At 53.7% G+C, this 19,929-nt stretch overlaps 1 protein-coding gene across 1 annotated transcript in view; it reads right to left on the bottom strand.

Moving 5' to 3' along the window:
• The window catches only part of LOC112978208 (dedicator of cytokinesis protein 2-like), an 83,837-nt gene that overhangs the window by 36,783 nt on the left and 27,125 nt on the right, over positions 1-19,929 (bottom strand). Inside the window, exons 24-28 of the mRNA XM_026091477.1 lie at positions 12,167-12,237; positions 10,929-11,035; positions 7,664-7,791; positions 6,958-7,029; positions 1,940-2,035 (exon numbers count right to left, since the gene is read on the bottom strand). Of these exons, the coding sequence (XP_025947262.1) occupies positions 1,940-2,035; positions 6,958-7,029; positions 7,664-7,791; positions 10,929-11,035; positions 12,167-12,237 (474 nt within the window). The remainder of the gene's footprint in view (positions 1-1,939; positions 2,036-6,957; positions 7,030-7,663; positions 7,792-10,928; positions 11,036-12,166; positions 12,238-19,929) is intronic.

The following is a 19,929-nucleotide window of genomic DNA, read 5'->3' as shown; positions in this document are numbered from 1 at the left end:
GCTCGCTGCTCCCCTCCAGCACGCTCCTCTGCCCGCAAGGACGAGCGATGGCAGGAGGGTGCAACCCGCTGGCATGCGGCAGAGCACTGCACAGCTCGTTGCATGCTTGGGACTGCCGCAGGAGCTGCGGCACTCGCAGCCGCTCCTCTCGCAGGGATGAGCTGCCTCTGCCCTGCTCGCCCTGCTGCGGCTAGAAACCCCCTCATCCCGTGGCGGCCGGTGGGCGGGGGGGGCGGCGCGGGCTCCCCGGCTGCAGGATGCACCGAACACGCACCGGGAGAAAGACGCAGCAGCTCAGACTCCAGCCGCTGTGGGTCCCAGTTTAACAAGGGTCCCAGATCACAGCGTGGCAGCAGCGGCGGTGGCGGCGTCGGCGTCAGCGTGGACGCTGGGCACGGCGCGGTGCACGCTCCCGGCTGCTCCCCGATGGCAGCTGCAGAGCGGCGAGCATCAACACTGCGGCACCCCAAACCAGTCACCTCGCACGCACTGGTGCACGGCTCCATGCACGGCCCCGGCTGGGCTTTAACGACCAGCACAGAGGCGATGGGGGGGGGGTCTTCCTGCACCCGAGCGCCGGGACCGCGAACCCCGGGGGCTCCCGCTCCCAAGCTCCATTCCAACAGCTGTTAGCAGGAGTGGGACAGCAGTGGCCTTCGGCCCGGGCACAGGCGTCTCCAGCCCCAAGCCGTGCTGGTGACCACAGCTGCCGAGAGCAGCTGGAACTCAGACGCCGTGAACTCCGGGGTGAAACAGCGGGTATCGCAGYGGCATAAAACTGTGCCAGCCTGGGAGAGCTGCCGGAGCGCTCTGCTGGAGCGCGGCAGGGCCAGGCCCCGGGAAGCGGCGGGGGGATCAGCCGAAGGAGCGCCTTCCTGCTCCTCGCGGTGTACGTCAGGCCATGCTTCACGCCGGCATCCCTCACGACCCTGGGGCATAGCTCCAAATAGCTCCTTTGCTGCTCTTTTTCCCTCTAGCACCGAATCGTGCAGCCCGAGAACTAAGGGTAAAAAAACGCGGCGATGCCAAACCCAAGCGCTGTGCCAGGCGGGACGGTGGTGCGAGACGGCTGAGCGGCGTCCTGCTCCGTGCAGCACCGCTCTGCGGCACAGCATGGCACGGCCAGCAGCAGGCACAGAGGGGGCAGCAGGAGCTCTTGTCCTGCCCCCGCCTTTATCGCCTTGTTTGGTTAGAGCTTCCTTAACAGGAACGAAGAATAAGCCAGCAAAGTGACAGCCATATCCCAGGAGGACTCTGCAAGCGGCGGCTGTGCTGGCCGGCTCGCGCCTCCCCGGGCACAGCTCAGCGCCCCGCTCCTCACCCGCTCCTGCGGCCCAGAGCAACCTCTCCGGCCCGTTCCCACGTCGGCCTTCGCATTCGCATCGGGGCACGCGTGACCCCACGCGGGCACTGCTCTGCTTCCCCTTGTCATCTAGCCCAGCTCTTCGGCGTGCGGCTCCGGCCGAGCGCTGCTTTGACCCCCCCCCCCCACGACGAGAGAGGGACGCCCCAGTGCCCAACATGCTCCTCTCACGTGTTCTTGGCATGCAAAATCATAAAGGTTCATCGGGTCCAGCCTCTTGTTTTCTGGAGAACACAGCCCAGACCCCTTCATCTACTTCCCAAATGTGCTTTCTGCATCACAGATACCCTGCCTGCTCATCCCAAGGCACCATCCCATTCCAGAACATGCTTCGGACATATTCCCACCCTCCCTTGTCTGGCTTTCTTGTGCATCCTGCTATGTTAAACACCTAGGAATTCATCCCAYGCCAGCCGCTGCTGGAGACTGGACTACCAGCTGAGGAGCAACGTTTGTCACCTCTTAGTCGCTTAAATCAGTGCAACCTTCCACATCTCCTGCCTCCCCCAAGAGCCACGGCGGGCAGCAGAGCGGTCACGACGCCCGGCGCAGCACGGAGGACGTGGTGGTACTCACTCTCAGGTTGTTCTCCCGCTCCAGGACAATCACTCTCCGATTGACCGTGTGCAGCAGCCGGTCCAGAATCAGCTGAATGTGCTTCTTCACCTTCACCTGAAAGGCACGACGTTTAAGGCCAGCCCTGGAGGCGCGCTGCAGACAGGTCCCATAGCCCGGTACCCGGTGCTGCCTTGCACGACGCAGAGAGGGAGGCCACCTCTGCAGCGGGCAGTCGCACGTGTTGAGCACCACGGTGACCTGCACGGCCGCTGCGGCCGGACACTGTAAATGGGAATTGCCCCAGGCAGCACGAGAGCTATTGCATGGTCCCAAATCGCAGCCGCTGCAGCTGCAGGGGAGCTCAGCCCCCCCCCCCCCCCCCCCCCCCCCCGGAGCTGGCGACCTGGGCAGAGGCTGGTGACTCTCCCTCCTGAGCCACCACCTATGAGACCAGCACCACCAGCGCTGTAGGAATTACTGCAGCTAACGATAAAGAACAACAGGCAAGGGAGCTGCAAACCAGTTCTAGTTATTCTTAGCATAGGGCTCAGGAGTGCACAAGCTTCCTCAGGACCCCGTACGTGCCCCTCGCAGCGTCCTGTCCCTCCTAAAATCAATAGACAATTTGCGCTCCTTGAGGCAAAGTTACCTCTCTCCGTGGGAATAGACCCAAACTCTCCTGCCAGTCCTCGCCTGCGGTCCAGGCTGCCGATTGCTGTAGGTGTCCTCACAATATCTTACTGACCAACAGTAACACAAACTCAAGTAGAAAGGCTTTACGACACTGGTCCCCAAATAATATCCTGCCTTTGCTAGCAGAGACAGTTCTCTCCAGCCTCCCTTTAATTTTGTCCATAATACAAGAAAAATTGCCCAGTGACACGAGGAACTCAGAGCAGCTGGGAAGCTGGGTTAACCCTCCAGCTACATGGTCTTCAGGGCTCCTGCAGACGTTCTGTCAGGGTGAAAAGATGATTTCTTTCCAAGCAGGTGCRAGTCTGCTGACATCTCAGCACTGCTCTGCTGGGATGCTAGACCAGCTCTCTGCCTCTCAGGAATGGGGCCAGGATGTGTAAGCCATGGTGTCCTCCAAGGAGAAGCTGTGAACCCTACTCTGGCACTGGCGGTGACAGCCGGACCCTGCACGGAGGTGGCACTCTGCTTCGTGGAYGCCTGGAAAGCCCCCAGCTGCACAACTCCCATGCACAAGCACCAAAGTGATTCCCTCACTCCAAGCCGGGAAACACCTCTGCAGTCGGAGCCATGGGCGACTGTGGCCATCAGACGAGCCACGCGTGCAGGACCCTCAGCCTTGGCACCGAATGGCTCTGGGACGTGGCCAGCAGCCTGAAGGGAGCATGCTGCTTGGAGAGACAGGCCCAGGGCATCTCAGCAGACAGGAAATCATGAGCTGACTCAAAAGATTCGTGATTTACATGAAAYGGTGGAATAGAAGTTTTGTCAATGCCAGCACAGCAACTGCAGTGCATTTGAGGCACTTCGTACAGGGATATAGCACAGAGATCTTGGCAATCTCTCTGTACGACCAGGACTACCAGCTGGACCTGGGACAAGGTGATGCAGTCCCTGACGTAAATATGGGGCTTGGGATTTCTGCGCCGTTGGCTGCACACAAACACTTCCCTCCTGCACCTTCCTGGCAAACCCCGTCACACAGCTGGGTATGGCTGCTTCGGCACTAACCCAGAGCTGCCGCCCAAAAGCAACCAGTAACCCAGACAAAAAGTTGCTTATTAGATCGCACCGCACTGAGAGCGCATTCACTCAGACCGTGCTTCAGCATCTGCAAAGGGAAGGGCAGTATCCTTGTCCATGAGCACCCTGACTGTCCTCTCCTTAGGGGCTATTTTAGGCTAAAGGATTAAGGCCAAAATGAGACATCTCAACCATAATTTCCAAGCTCTCCTTTCTGCTCCCTGGGCTTCCCAGTGACGTGGAAATTGAGAAAGTCAAGCCCACACGGCCTTCTCTCCCACCCGAGCCTCGGCAGCATACTGTTAACTTGGCTTCCAGAATGCTGTGTTGTAGTTATGACAGCTGTGTAGTTACGACTGCCCAAGCAGTCCCAGAAAGTGATCATGAAATACAGCCCAGCTCTAGGAAAAACGGAAACCCAAGGCCTCTTGAACTAAGACTTCAGCTGATCGCTCGCCAATACACAAACCACCTCTCCTATATCAGATGCTTCTTTCCACTCCTCCATCCATTAGCTGCCATTGAAACATCTCTATTCAACAATCTCTTGGACCACCTGGACTTCCAAACCCTGCAGCTGTAGGAACATGCTTTGATTTAAGGATTTCAGGACCACTGAGACCCCAGAGCACAGAAATCCTAACACCCCCCCCCCCCTTGCATGGGAAATCCTGTCTCCAGGTACAGAGGAGGCATCCATGACATGCAGCAACATTCAGCTTCATCTCTGACTTAAGTTCATTGCCCCCAAGCTTCTATTACCAGACCTCCTGGTCAAGTATATGGTCATCTTCTCTCTGACAGCTTTAGACTTTTCTGTCTCTGAAAACATTTTTTTTTTTTTCCCCAATCAAAAACTGCAGTGATGAGATTTTTCTGTAGAAAAATCCCAGATTGCTATTCAGATCTCAGATATGCCTGGCATAAAGCAGTGCAGGCTGATTGCCAGGGAAGCACCACGGTTATTCTGTTTATTCTGCTGTCTGCAGAAAGTCTACTTTTCAAGAGCTGATTTGCTGCTTCAGTAACAAGACGTGTCAAGGCAGGACAGCTGCCATGACAGCAGTCACCAAATTAAGTGCAAGTCTCAGCTGTAGCTGTCTGAGGAGTACAAAAAACAGCACTGCTACTAAGTTCGCTAAACACTGCTTCTGTGCAAGTTGCAGGAATAATGTTTTGTCCTTGGGAGCAGACTGCCTGCTGCAGAAGAGGGTAAGGAGATTGGCAGAGACAGCAGTGACTTTGTGCTTGTCTTTACTCTGCCCAAATATGCGCCACAGTGGGCTCTACAGGCAGCGTATGCACAGAATTTACTCGGTTTTTTTCAGGACTGCAAGCAAGGAGTAAGTTTTTGGAAGGAAACCATCCATGGAAGTGACAATTTTTAATTTCCCCATTTCTGGCAGGGGTGATCGCCCAGGAAGGACATTTTCACAGGCCGGTGGACCAGCGAACAAGCTGAGGTGAGGAGAAAAGAGCATCTGCTCTTCAGTGTTAGCATTTATATACATCTGCCRTGTGAGAGTAGGTGTGGAGGTTATTGGTAGCAAAAAAATGAGTTATAATTCTAGCGATAAGCCTGTGCATTTACTATTTCCCATCTCTAAGCTGTAAAGTGCGCCAATGATCTTTTTATAAACAGGAAAAAGTTTAACACCTAGAGTCAGGAACATAACCTAATTAAAGCGTATGATAGGACTGCAAATCAAGAAAGCTTTGAGGATAGGAGGAAAAGACATGACCCAACTTCCCACACTCCGCAGCAGCATTTCTGTGCCATATCACACGAGAAGGGAAAAGGGTGATCCCGCCGGGCAGGGGAGGGCATCAGCAGGGACTCGTGCAAGGAGCTGTGTTTGGGCCTGTGACTTTCCGCATAGTCATGTGCAACATAACCTCAGCCCGAGGCTACCGAAAGCAAGGCCCGCGCCTCTGACCGAGGAAGTCCCCGAGTCACAAATTCTGGGAGGTGAGAACACGTCCTGGGGAAGCACCATGTGCACGAGCCCTATTTCCGTATGCTGCCTCAGGTGCCTCCTCTTGGGACCTTCTGAGAGAGGCTACAGGACCGAGGGGACCTTTGTTCCCGTGGGGCTGGTTTATGTTCCTAGGAAAGAGATCCAAGAAGAAACTAGAAGAAAAATGTAGGTGTTGGGCAGAATAAAAAATGACCCTGAGTGACCGCTCTGGAAGGCACTAGCAGGCATCTTCGACACAGAGAGGAAGACTGCTGAAAGAGCAGTCACCAGGCTAAACCTGCCCTGGAGAGAGAGGCCTTAATTCGCTAGCTCTCAGGTAAGCAGAGGTGGTGGCCAAACATACTGGGTCCTGCGAAGCCTATTCTAGGGACAGAGCTTGCTATAGCAAGCAAGGAGGCGTTGGGGGGGGGTGTCACATCTCAGCTCGGTTTGAAACCTCCTGGAAGAGGTTATGCCAGCTAACTCTGCCCTCAGCCCAAATAACTGGTGATGTCGGGGGCAGGAACCTACAAGCAAAGCCACGAACATAAGCCAAAGCTTCAGGTGGCTATCGGCAATCGCCTGTTGTATTCTACCTTTTTGTAAGCTGTTCCAGTATTGCACGTCCCTGTGTTAGCCTTCTTGAGCAGTAATAAAAGTAAAGCATTCTTTTTTCCCTAGATCTTGTCCAAGAGGAAAGCTAATTCACGTGCCCTGCCAAGCACCACGTGCTCCAGCACTTGGTCAAACGGGGCCACTAGGCAAGCTAGTGACGACCTCAACCCAATGCGAGGTGGTCCTGGGCAGCTGCGGCATGCGTTGCACACCCGCTGCAAAGGCCAGCCTGGGCACCAGGAACACCACCATCCTTGCATGGGCAGAGCAGTATCCTTTGGCAGGGGATCAGAAAAACTCCGTAGGCCGTTCTGCACCCTTCGACTGCTTCCCTCACTCTTTCATCACCCGAGCAAGGGAACAGAAATGGTTGAAGACCGCTCGTAAATGCAAAACGAAGCACTGAGGACTCGGAGGGTGCCAGAATGAAGGTCTGCGCACAGACGTCCTCCCTCTCACTGTGTGAGCACAGGATATCAAGTGGCTCATAACACAGCTTAAAGCCAGGCAGAGTGCACACACGGACCTCCCCCTGCGAGGGCACTTCCCGGTCCTGCCACCCCATCGCTTCCATAAAGCGCCTCCATCCTTGCCAGCAGCCCAGGTCTCCACGCATTGCACTCCAAGTGATAGCAAAGGGGTTTGCAGCCGTGGTGAGAAGCAGACGAGCCTTGCCGAAATGCACAGGGGTGCCTGGTTCCTTTCTCCCTTCTGCTGCGTTTCTGAGCCCGCCAAAGAGGCACTCACCAGCTCTGAGTCACCACGCTCCTTGTGCCGTCCCTCGCCTCCGCTGCGCCGCCTGCTCTGCTCCTCTGCTCTCTGGAACAAACAATACCAAAGACAACGCCCCGTAAAGTTGGGCTAAAATCCAGCAAGGATGACACATTTCCACCAGAGGCTATCTCAAGGACAAGTCAGTGTTTACCACATGCATTTCCTTCTGCCAACACATTTTCAAAATAGTGCCTAGCACCCTCTGTTATCCAGAGGAGGAACGCTGTTCTTTTGTGGGGCTGTGGGTAAAGCACTCTGCCTCAGGCTGCAAGATTGGGATAACACATTTGCACCAGGATTTCAGCAAACCATTCTTCCTCTCTTCCACAGGCTGCCTTGCACATTTACGTGGAAAGCTAGCCACATCAGAGACTGCRTCTAACTGGATGTCTGGCCCACTGAGCCTAAGTTTCAGCTGGACCTGTGGATTACCATAACTCAAATAACAACAAATGAATAGCATTCATTCTATTATTTCCTTGATTTTGTAATCCATAGCAGCTGGGAGGCTCCTTTGGCAAACCTGCAGGGAAAGGTTTCACCACCAGCCATTCGCAGATGTGGTTAGAGAGGCGCTTCCCACCGGAGCATGGGACCCCTGTGCCTCTGCCTGGAGATCTGGATTTCCAAGGCCATTGCTGGAAAGGGAATAGGAACCAGCAGAGAAGATGGGCTTTACCTTCTGGGCCTTGTACAGCACCTCCAGGATATTGCTGAGCAGCTCGATGCAAGCGTCTTCCTCCTCTCCCTTCTCAATCAGCTCCTGGAGGATGGGCACGGCCGTGTGCAGCAGCATCTCCCGGCACTCTGTCAGGGCAGACGGAGAGGCACAGGGCTTCATGGACAGTACCGGCACCTCCCCAGCACAGGGAAGGACCGGGCAGAAAGCAGACTAATAGGACAGACGGTATGATGGTCTATTCTGCCCTCCTGCATCTCACAGACATGAAGTTTACAACTTCCTCCTCCACTGGAGCAGATTTTTTTTTTTTTGAAAAACATTAAATCTTAATGGAAAAGTTCCAAAGCAGAGAATTTATCACACTCTCTATTACACAGCTACTTGCTCTCTYTGCTAAAATAAAATGCCACCAGCATGTCCAGACGACACAGTGACGGTAGTAGAAACCCTCCCATGTGYGAGGGCTGAAGCGGACCCAGAGCTCCGTTTCTGCCCCGTCCCGGCGAGCCAGCCCTGGGTGGCCTGGGACAGCCTTGGGCAGACCCTGCCAGGCGCAGCCCTGCAGCACATACCAACCGCCCCCAGCTACAGGCTGCTCCCTGGCTGCCCGCCCTCGTCCACACGTCAACGCTCTTTCCCTGCCCTCTYGAGGGAATTCCTTCTTTCTCCAAGGACAGCCAACAGCCAACAAGAAAAGCTGGTGGCATAGCCCTGCTTCACGTCCCCTTTGGTTCCACRGGTGGCAGAGCCCCTTCCCTGCTGCCCTTATTGCCCACTGGTTTAAGACAGGACATGATCCRCAGGGCTGTTGCAGGATGCCCAAGAGGCTGGAGAGGAGAGTGCACRTGGGACAAGGACAGGATTCATGAGTACTTTAAACTTCTCTCRCACTATAAAACTGAAATTCAGTCATCGTTGTGAAGGACAGAGGTTGGTCTGATCAGTCCATGGAACAGGATCTCACCCTAGCTTTACCCAAAGTCCGGTCATCCCGGGCTGTTGATCTCAGACTTGCAGTACTGGGGACACTGGCAACCCAAATGCCTCTCGTGGCAGCCAGCACCACGAGTGGGAGCTACCTACGACAGCAGTGGGAAAGCAGAGGATGGAGGATGGCTGCTAGCCCATCCCATCTGGCGCTTTGCCACCAAGGAGAAGGCTGCAAGGACRTGCCTGCGTCAAACTAAAATCGGTAGTGAGAAAGCCTCTCCCAAGCTGGGAAGCCTAAGGAACTGCTTTCCAAAGGGAAGCACAGGTCACATCTCCTTCCCAAACCACCTTTGGGATGGTTGTGCAACCCACCTTTCGGAGAACAGCTCAGAGACTGGAATGTTTATGTGAAGTGTAGGACATTGGGATTTTATCACAGAATCACAGAACAGTTGAGGTTGGAAGGGACCTCTGGAGACCCCCTATTCCAAACCCCCTGTTCAAAGCAGGGTCACCCAGATCAGGTTGCCCAGAACCGTGTCCAGTCAGRTTTTGAATATGTCCATGGATGGAGACTCCACAACCTCTCTGGGCAACCTGCTCCAGTGTCTGATCACCCTTACGGTTGTCAGGAAGTTGTCATCACTGCTCTCCAGGACCATCCTGAGTGGCTTGTGCCCTGCTGTGCTGTCCCTCCAGCAGATATTGCAGTGGTTAAAGCGCTCCATGAGGACCAGGGCCTGCGAACGTGAGGCTTCTTCCAGATGTCTAAGGAAGGCCTCATCTGCTTCTTCCTGACCAGGCGGTCTGTAGCAGACGCCCACGACCACATCACCCTTGCTGCTCTGCCCCCCGATCCTGACCCGTGGGCTCTCAGCCGGCCCCTCACCGTCCCCAGGCAGAGGTCCCTGCATTCCCACCGCTCTCTCGCATCAAGGGCAGCTCCCCCTCCTCTCCTCCCAGCCGGTCCTTCCTAAGGGGCCTGTGTCCACCCATGGCAGCGCTCCAGCCGTGCGAGCTGCGTGCCTGCGCCCACGCCTGGCCCAGGGAAGCTCAGCCCTGCGTCCCACCTCCCACCGCAGCGCCCCGGCCACCTGCGCACCAGCTATTCAGGGAGGATGCTCTCCGCTCCAGCGAGCATCTGTTGGCACGTCACCAAGCRTAAGCAAGATAATGCATAATGCAAAAGGCGAAGGCTTTCCTCGCAGGAGGAACCGGTGTGTGTGTGCTCCCCGCTGGGAGCCCTGCTCGCCGCACCGCGGCCGGGCTTCCTCCTCCTCCCTGGGCGCACAAGGGTCCATCCGCGGGGCCACCGCAGGATGCGGGACCTCAGCAGGAGGGGTGGCCCTCCACAGGACTGGGGCGGCTGGGGGAAAGGGAGGGAGAAATCTTTCCCTACGGCAGGTCCCCTCGTGGCGGGGCACTGAGGAGCGATGCTCTCCAGGGGGTCCAGGCGGGCACGGCACCGCAGGGCTGRAAGGCGGCACAGCTTCCAGCTCTCTCCAGTTTAACCACAAGTTTCCTGTGGCATCCAGAACCGCATACAGCAGTCCAGCCGAGGCCCCGCTAACGCTGAGCAGGGTGCAAGGCGCTTGCACGTGCCAGGCGCACTYGGCACCCTGCGCCGCTGGCCCTGGCCACGCTCTGTGCGTCGCAGCCCCAAACCCTTTCCTGCAGCGCTGCCGCCTCGCTGCTCCCCATCCTGAACTTGCTCAGTCGACTGCTTTTGCTTTGCATAAGCACCTGCCCTAAGATTATTTTAAATTCTGAACCTGTCTTCCAGCGTGTTTACAGTCCCTTCTGCCTTGGTGGGCAAAAATTTAACAAGCCTACCCTTTTTTTCATAATCTGAATTAACTGCTAAAAACACCAAATAGTATTAGACGTGGGACAGACCCAGGGAATCCTATTCAGTACATCCTTCCAGTTCGACAGCAAACCACTGGCAACCTCTCTCTGAACATCATTCTGAGAACATTTCCACACCCACTGCATATTATTTCATCTAGCCCATATTTCCTCTTGCAACCTGACAGTAATTAACACAGTGAGAGAAGCTGACTAAAGCAGTGATGGCTGCGCACTAGTAAAGGACTCGGTAATGCATGATTTTTAGCACACGCTGTAAGAGATTGCCTCCTTCTGCAGATTTGACTCCCAGAAGCACTTGTGTTATCCAGACATCAGCAAAAAGGCAGCGATCGGGGGCTGTAACCGCTGCAGGAACCCGTGCTGTGTCTGCACCCCGGCACTGCTTCCCAGGCAGGTTCCTCCCACGGGAAAGCTCAGTGCTGGGCTGGGCTGCGGGGCTCCGCCGGACGCCCCTTCTTACCGTAGGACTGGAAGATCTTGCTGTTGACTATGTCCRTCAGGGACTGCAGTTTCTGCTTCAGCAGGCGCTGAGGAGGCAGGTTCCCRATGAAATCCCGCAGCAAGCCCCTACAATCCAGAAAAAAGAGGGTTCAGGACCTCCACGAACCACAGACACTCTGCAGTCCCTAACGTTTGCAATCCCTTTGCACTCAGAGAAAAAAATTACACAGTTGGGGGGAGCGGGACATTGATTGCATTTGGGCCAGGACAGGGCTGGTGGGAGGGAAGTTGCTCCAAGCCCGCGGTGCGGCGCTGGAAGGCTGCCGGGGGGGGGGGGGGGGGGGATGGCCCCGTCACACGAAACCACGAGGCAGCCGCGCTGCCTCTTCCTGCAGCAGATGGCTGCACAGTGATGTGCCCTGTAAAAGCCCCCGCGAATTTTTGCATTCTCGTAAATTCCTGAAAAGGACACATTTGGGACTGATGTTTTCCAGGCTCAGCCTCTGCCTGAAGTGCAGGCTACCAAAAACACTGAACAAAATCCTTCCTTATTTTTGCATTAAGAAAGAGGTAAGGAGATATTTTCTACGTGTCAGGAAAAGGACTGAAACACTGAGCCTGTCCAAACTAGCTGACCCTGGTCCTTTGGGCGGGAGGCTCCATCTGAGACAAAATCCAGCCTGAGACGGAAACGGCTTTGCAGAGCCCTCTCAGCTGGGCACACGTGCTACGTCTCCATCTCCCGCATGTCCCAGGGTCGTGGTGGGCTGCTCCAGACCCTGTGTCCGATTCCCCCTCCGCGTCCACCCAGTCTTGGCTGCGAGCCCAGGGCTCTGCCTGCTCCGCCGTCCCGCGGCCCCCGCCAAAGGGAACTGTGAAATGGGAAATGCCRGCACTTCTGCAAGCCCTACGACGGGCGAAAGCGGCAGCTTCTCCTTCCGTAGAGCTACTCCTTTTGTGCACTCGGGGGCTTAATCCGGTGACTTTAGAGCAAGGGTCCTTTTCTGCCATGTTTTACTTTCCCTGGGCTGGCAGAGCCTGCTCAGGCCGGAGGAGAGCGGCTGCGTGCTCCGGCCGGGGTCCCCCTCCGGCAGCGCCCCTCGACCCGCACCRGCTGCGCTGGGGCCCGGGAAGCGCCGCAGGGCTGGGGAGCAGGCACAGAGGCCGGGGCTCGCTGCTGCAGACACGTGTCGCGCTGCGTCGCGCCGGGGGCCCAGCCTGGCACGGGAYGGCGGGAGGCGAGAGGAGAGGGCTTACCCCAGCACGGACGAGTCGAAGATCCCGCACACGTCTTCGAGGATCGAAGGCAGGTACTTCAGGGCTGCTCCCTGGAAACGGAGAGGAGCGCTAACTCYGAGGGGCCGGGCGCTGCCCGAGTCCTGCCTGGCTGCCCGCTCCTGCACCGGCAGGACGGTTCCTGCCGGCTCCGCGCGCCGCCCCGGGCTGCGGCTGCCACCTTCCCAGCTCGGCTTCGCATCCCGCTCGGCCGCCGGCTCCCTCACCGCTGCCGTCCTCCGGAAAGGACCATCTGCCAGGACCAGTCCTCCCTCGTGGGCCACCAGCATCAAGCCAAGCTCCCAAAACCACCACGATAATATCCCTGCATCGCTGTACATAAGAACAACTTTTTCCAGTTTTCACCCCGAAACCGCAGGCGCTCCTACAGCGTGAACGTTCAAGCACGCGGTCCCTCGCCGCTATTGCTTGCAAAACCTCCCGACGCTGCTCGCGGCCCTGGCGGGGAACCGCTGCTGCTGCCAGAGCCGGGAGGGGAGGACGCCCGCTGCGCCCAGCACCCCGGCGTGAAGGCTGGGGACATCCAGCTCGTTTTTTGGAACAGCAAACACACCGGCCCCTCGCAAGCCGCAAGTCATGCTGCCTCAAAATCTATTTTGTTATCTTTATGGCCTGATGTAGGTAGCATAAACAGCTGGCTGAGCTCTGCTCGTCCCCAGATTGGTCTGGATATCTGGTCTTTCAGGCTTCCCTGGTCTTTGAAATGTCCTGAAATCAGAGACTGGGACTTCCACAGAAACCCAGRGATTTGGACACCCGAGTGTCAGCGATGGTATCTGACACAGTTTTGCACCTTCAGCAGCTGTGCTTTAGTTAGGTTCAATTCCTACAGATTTATACAAGTTTGACCTCTACATAATTCAGGTCCTACAGTTTTTACCCAGTGATCTCCGCATCAAGCCCATAGTTTCTCTCTGAGTCACAACAAGAGTTTTAGAAAGCTGAGGCTGTTACAAATTTACCTGGCTTTAAAAAGTGCCTGGACAGATTAAGATCAGAAAAATCCACCCAGGAACACTAAATATAACGATTACCACCGCAGGCTTGGGAACTCCCTGAACCACAGTTTTGCTGGAGGCCGGGGAGCATTCGGGAGAAGGATGGGAACGTTCGCCCTGTTCTCACACCACTTCTTGGGCATCCACCCTCCACATCAGCAGGTGACAGGGCAGAGGGATCCCCAGTCGGAGCCAGATGGCTGCACCGCTGCAGAGATCCCTGGTCTTGGTTTGAAAGCGTGGGACACAAGAACCTGGCCGCCTGCGCCCCGCGACGTGGTCCCGCGTTTGCACCGAACGCGGCAAACTCCAGCCTTTCCCGCGCTGGATTTCGCTCTGCCCCTTCCCGCTGCATTCCGCAATTCCCTAGCAGCAATTTCGCCCTTTGCAGGCGTGCGGAGGCCGATCGAGCTCTCTGCTAACCCCTCCAGACAGACGGCACGGTGCTAATCTCAGCCAAACACAGCAGACCTGATAATTTCTGCAGCTCGTTTCAAACCCCTTTTAGACACCTGCTACAAGGGAGGACGCTAAAACCTCCCCGGGCGCCCGGGGCGCGTCTCCGGCCGGCGTCCTCCTGGGGAGCCACCAGCGGCGGTGCCCGCAGAGCTGCGCGGCCGAGCGACAACGCGGAGAGACCTTTTCCCACCGTCATCCCGCAGCGCCGCCGCGCGCTGCACGTGMGGTGCGTCTGCCAGCGCTGACTGCATCGTCCAAGCTGTTTACAAACATACGAGAATTTCTGAGCCGAGAGCTAATTCCTCTGGGACCCAAAGGAAATACTCATCCCAGCATGATGGTTCTCCGCTCATAATTACTTTTTCCAGAACTAAAAAGATATATATTAAGAAGATTAAACAGCAGTTATTTTGTTAAACTTATACAGTGCTAATTTTAAATCAGAATATTGTATCAAGTCAGACAGTTGTTGAAGTCCTGTGTATTATGCCAGTTATCTTTCTCAGTCACCGTCAGAACTTCAGAAAAAGTAGCAGCTAAATTTGATTTTTTTTTATTAAACTCAATGCTTAGTAAAGCTGGAGTGATTAACGTTAATTATACTGCCATCCTTTAATTCTTTACTGATTGCTTCCTTTCCATGACTGAGCCAGGATCAATGGTCAGCTTATTCGGTCTACAGTTAGCAAGGTCATCTTATTCACCCTTTAAAAGATGAGATCATATTGGAATTTTTCACATTCCTCAAGAATTTCTCCACTGTTACAGGACTTCTTAAACATCAGCATCTATGCTCAGAAAGGATTTCTTCCAGAAGCTGATTCTGGTTTTTATTTTAACTGATGAGGTAAATTGCCTAGTCTTGCAGATTTGAAGATATATTCCTTTTACCACTGAGGAGTAACTCTCTTCTACTGATTTTTCATAGCAAAAGTATGTCAGCTTGACCATGAGGTACAAAAAAAATGTCTGATTTCTTTCAAAGTATAGAACAGAAATATTTGCTCAAACCAACTGTCTTTTCTGYGTCATTGATGACGTTTTGAAATCCTGAAAGCGTTACAAAGCTGGATAACTGCTGGGCGTTTGCCAGGGAGCCGGTGGGGGGCCGGGAACGGTGAAGCCGGACCATCGCAGGGGGCTGCAGACCTGGGACAGGCAGCAAGACCCCACAACCAGCGCAGACGCCTGCACCTAGGCGCATGTCACCACGATCTTCGTGCTTGCGTGGTAGGGGTTACAGGTTGGCACGTAAAGCCCATGCTTTGAGGGCCCCAAGGGAAAAGTCAGAGCAAATTTAGAGAGGCTCTTAGGTGCAGACGTACATGTGCATCCCTGTCATGGAAATGGAGTCCACTGAGCCGGGCGGTAAAATGCAAATGTAAAGGCAAATATTCAAAGTGGCCGCGTGCGGTTGAGGCTGTCTCCTCCACTCGACCCCTTTGAGCCGCGGGTGAGCCTGCACACCGCATTCGGACCTACGTTGAAGGAGGGCTGAAGATGCGGGTTCTCCTTCATAAGGCATTAGCAGGGGGAACACACATCCATTACAAACAGTGATCCGACTGAGCAGTTTACCTGGGGGCGCCCACCTGCAGGCAGGCTATCTCCAGGCACCGGATCCGGCCGTTAGAGCCAGTTCAGCTCCCCTGAAGCAAAGACCCATGCTGGGAGGCTGCTCTGCTCTGCTCTTCCTTGCTCAGCATCAGTGAGCCTTAGGTGTGTACGGTTAGGAGCTCGGTCCCACCTCAAAATTCAACTTTCTTAGGTGCAGAGAAAATCAGGGCTCCAGGAGGGGAGCAGGGGGATGAGCAAAGCTCTTCTCAAGGGCTCTCTTGCTATGAAAGGGAGCAGTTGCAGGCAGAAGCGCTCTCATCTCCTGGCTGGAGAGCAGCAAGGCAGCTGCATGCAGGCGGTGGGTAGCCTTCCACCTCCTTTCACATCAAAGGCACCCACCGAATCACAGTATTTATCAGGGAAGCTGGAGAAGTTTGGCTGAAGGGCTGTTCCACTCTCTGGCCTAGGACCATGCCGTAGGTTTGTCCCTGGCCCTGTCCTGATTTTAGCTCAGGGAAGCAGACCTGACACCATGCAGTTGTAAGAGACTCAGCCTCCTTCCCTTGCACAGAGCAGTCAAATAGCACAAAGCCCCACAGTGTGAAGCACTCCAACAAAAGATTGGCATTCTCCACAAAGCAGGTGGCCTTTTCAAGACTGTTCCAGCTAACAAGCTATTATCAGCTCTGCCTTGGTCTGATCAGAGAATTGCAGCTTTAACAAAAAGAGCAGGCAGAATTAGGTGAAATTGCAATACACCAATYGCTAACAGATCTTTTGGGTATCACCTTCAGCAGCTGGATGGGACCTTGTCATCTCAGGTTTAGGAGCCATCAGCTGGAGTTGTAGGGGGTCTGCAAGCTCTGTAAAGCAGCTGCAAAGTCCACATGCGAGAATAAGAAAAAAATATGTTTTCTCCTTAGAGTATCTGCTCAACATGTTAAGAATACACCATTAAGGCTGGATAGTAAGACCCAGTAATTGGGGTCCAGCAGGAACCAGTGTGGGACACAACACAAGAACTGTGGACAGGGTAAGCCGAGGTCAGGAAACAAGCCAAGGAGCCCACCAAATGAGACAGCAATGTGTAAGCCTTGTGCAAGGCTTGGCAGAGGAGCAAGAAGTGGGAGCATGAGACTGGGCACGTGGACCAAGGCTGAGAAATGAGGTGCATGGGATCTTGCTGGGTTAGCAAGCACGGAGCGGCACTTGCCAGGACCACTCTCCCAGCCTCCAGCAAGCTGCCTATCAGGGCCTCTTGAGTCAGAAATGTCTTTATATTGAAACAACCTTGGATGGATTTTTCTTCCACAGACCCGTACAGCTGTCCTTGAACTGACAGAGTTACAGACAGCTGCAAGGAGCTCTACAGACACATCACACGCTACATGACGAATCACCTTCTTTTGTTTGTTCTGAATCAGACACCTACCGGTTTCATCAGCTGCTCCCTCCTCCCTGAGTTGACGAGACCACGAACAATTCCCTACTCCCTTCTCCAGTCACACACGAACCTACAGCTCTCTGTCCTACCTCCCCACCCATTTCTTTTCCTGGAGGAAGAGGTCCGACTCAGACAGGCGATCCATGTGAAAGCTGCCCCAGACATTTGGTCATCCGTTGTTGGGGCTGTTCCAGACTCACTCTGTGTGCTCGCAAAGGTGGAGATCAGGCTGCATGTGACATTAAGACACAGATGCACCATGAATTTATATCGTGGCAAAGGATATTTTCCGTTTTCTTCTTGATTCCTTTCCTAATAATTCCCAACTTTTAGCGAGCTTTTTCTGATCAGTGCTAAGCACTGAGCTGACGTTGCCATAGCACTATCCGTTATAGTCCCAGGTCTCACCTATGGTGTGTTAGTCAGCTCAGAGCCCATCATCATGCATTTAAAGTTAAGGTGTTTTTTGCTTTTAAAACCACTTTCTGATTTTCACTTCCGTGCTGAATAATTTCATCTGGGCATTCTATCACCCAGTGAAACATTTTTGTCAATGACCTTGAGAGAAACCTCATTACTGATAATGTTTGCAGATCACACAACAACAGAGTTAGCAGTTAGCAATGAGGAGGATGAATTACTGCAAGGAAGAGACCTGGATGACACAGCACGCTCGGTGCAAGTAAACACTACATATCGCAAGGCGGCTAAGTGCAAAGCCATGCATTTAGAAATAATAAATATGGGCTACATTTACAAAATTGAAAACTTCTAAGTTGGCAACCAATGACTGAAAATGACCCAGGGGCCCTGGTGGGACGTCAACATAAGAACAACAGTGATGTTGCCTAGCTCCGATTAAACAAGCTCGCAAAGTCCTCCGGCAGCGATAAGATTTGAGTAAAAGCATGCACACCTCCTGATGGCTCAAAAGAGACAGGAGCAGATGGAAAGTCTTCGGGAAGGATCATGTCCTGCTACTGCAAAATAACACAGCACAGATGCGCAACGCAGGCTGAGCTGTGTCCGGGCAGGACTTTGGAGAAAGCAGGACCGCAGCACCTAGACCTACTTGAAATTTTAGCAATACCTTAAGTAAGAACCTGGTGTGAGTTCCAAGGGGCACGTTTTCCTTAAAGAAAACAACATGGATTTGCCAAAAGGGCATGAGTCTCTCCTACTCTCTCAACCAAAGTAATAGCAACCAAAAAAAGGCCTTTTTCATGGGAAAAGCTCCCAGTGAGGAGCTCAGATCTCACTGCAGAATTCAATCTTTATCAGCAGAAAGAGTAGTCAGATTTTAAAAACCTAGCAGGAGTAGAATAAGCAAATTTCTGAAAATAATATCATGCTTCCAACAGGTCACTCTAGGTGGATGGCATCCCATCAAGTCTATATCACAGAATTAAGGATTCTGTCCTGAAGCTACAGCAGTACAATTGCACATGATGGAACACCACCATGTACAATTTTTTAGTCTGCTTTTAAAAGAAGTTAGGTTATTACACACACTCACAATGCCTCAAGAACACTGAAAGGACCATATTAGTGTTGCAATACAGAAAAAATGTCTCCCTGAGAGCGGTAGCCAGTGACTGCCCTGTGACACAGATTCGTCTGGATTCCTGTCAGCACCGACATACTAGGTTACCTACAATAACTACAGTCTCATCTTTTAAAAGCAATGCCATTCCCTGCAAGGCACCAGCCTTAGCGTACCTCAGGGATGAAGCACACACTTGTCTACCCAGGCCTTGCCRAGACACCTAGGACAACTTGTCCCGAAACTTCTGCTTTATTCATTCTTGACAGYTGCCCGTCTCCTCTCTGACACTTTTGATGGACAGCTGGCAGATCCTGCTACACCGTGTGCACCTCATGGCTATTTTTTGCTATTACCACTGCTATTCCGGGTCTTGGCAGAAGGTCAGCTGCAGCAGTGTCTTTTCTGGTGATGCACGGGCAGATCTTTCTCCTCTGCACCTGGGAGCTAGTCTCTCTAGTCTGGRTGCATCTGCAAAAAGTATCTTCTTCAGGCCTGAATCAAGGTCTTGAGTGACACAGAAATCACCCAAGTGGATTTGCACCAGCCTGGTAAAACTGCAGACAATCAGGTTACCAAACCACAGAGTTTCCAGAACAACAGTATTGAGATGGAAATCAGAATTACAATCAGTATTTACATGGAACAAGTGGACAAGGAGGAACAGCCCTCCTCTTCACGAGAAGAATAGCTATCGTTATTGTTCTTCAAGCTACTTTTGTAATTACATTATTAGACACTTTTTTTATATTACATATAATTACATTATAAGACACTACCTAAGAACGCCATGAAGTAAATGCAAAACAGAAACAGTAGTCTCTTGTGAAAAAAGGGAAAAAGTTCTCCCATGAGATGCTCAACAGCAAAGGACTCTGGTTTCTACGACTAAAAGGCAGGGAAATCACTGATCCCAGAGCACACGGCAGAGCAAACATGAACCTTGTCGCAGCTCCCAGAAGGACTCTGAGAAGAGCAGCACAACAGGGCACATCAGGCTCTTGGGCGAAACACCTGCACGGCAGGGCCTTATCCACGAAACCGTCTCCTGGCACCGACTGCTCAYGCTGAGCAGTAATTAATAGAGGTACTCACAGCCAGGCACTCCAATTTGCATTCAAAACTACAATCCGTACGCTTGACTTCTAAGGTCTAGTCTACATTTAAAACCTGYTATTATCATAACTGCGTTGGTGGCGCAGATGCGGGGGTCTGTCTCTTTGCAGCTGCGAACGGGTTTCTCTTCCATGCACGTGTCCACCCTTCCCTTGAGCCCACGTAAACCTTTTGCATCCGCAAAACGCGCTGGCAAGGAGCCCCCCAGACCACCCCCCCCGTGTCAGTTCATCCTGAGCCTGTCTCCAGCCAGGTTCCCGCGACGGCCCTGGTTGCAGGGATGACAAGCGGCCCTGTTGCCTGCTGCAGACCCGGGCTTGCACGCCTCGACCAGCGATGGATGCAGGGATCTGCCGCCCGCAGAGTGCATCCCGGCCACGTCGCCGGCGCAATACCAAAGCCAGACCCAACTCACCAAGAAACCAGCTCCTGTACTCTCTCTCTCTAATTAACTTCACAGAACGTAAATGAGTCAATAACCTTTTCTTCTTGGCTCCCCCCTCAGATAAGACACCGCCCTACAACACTAACTAACTACAAGGGTAGCTGGGGGGCTTTGACACCCACTGCGGTGGGAAAACCAGCGCTGTACTGCCGTGGCCGTGCA

Source organism: Apteryx rowi, unplaced genomic scaffold (assembly GCF_003343035.1).
Source record: "Apteryx rowi isolate R43461 unplaced genomic scaffold, aptRow1 scaffold_903, whole genome shotgun sequence".
NCBI classification, from domain to species: domain Eukaryota; kingdom Metazoa; phylum Chordata; class Aves; order Apterygiformes; family Apterygidae; genus Apteryx; species Apteryx rowi.
This window is presented reverse-complemented; position numbering and strand designations above follow the sequence as displayed.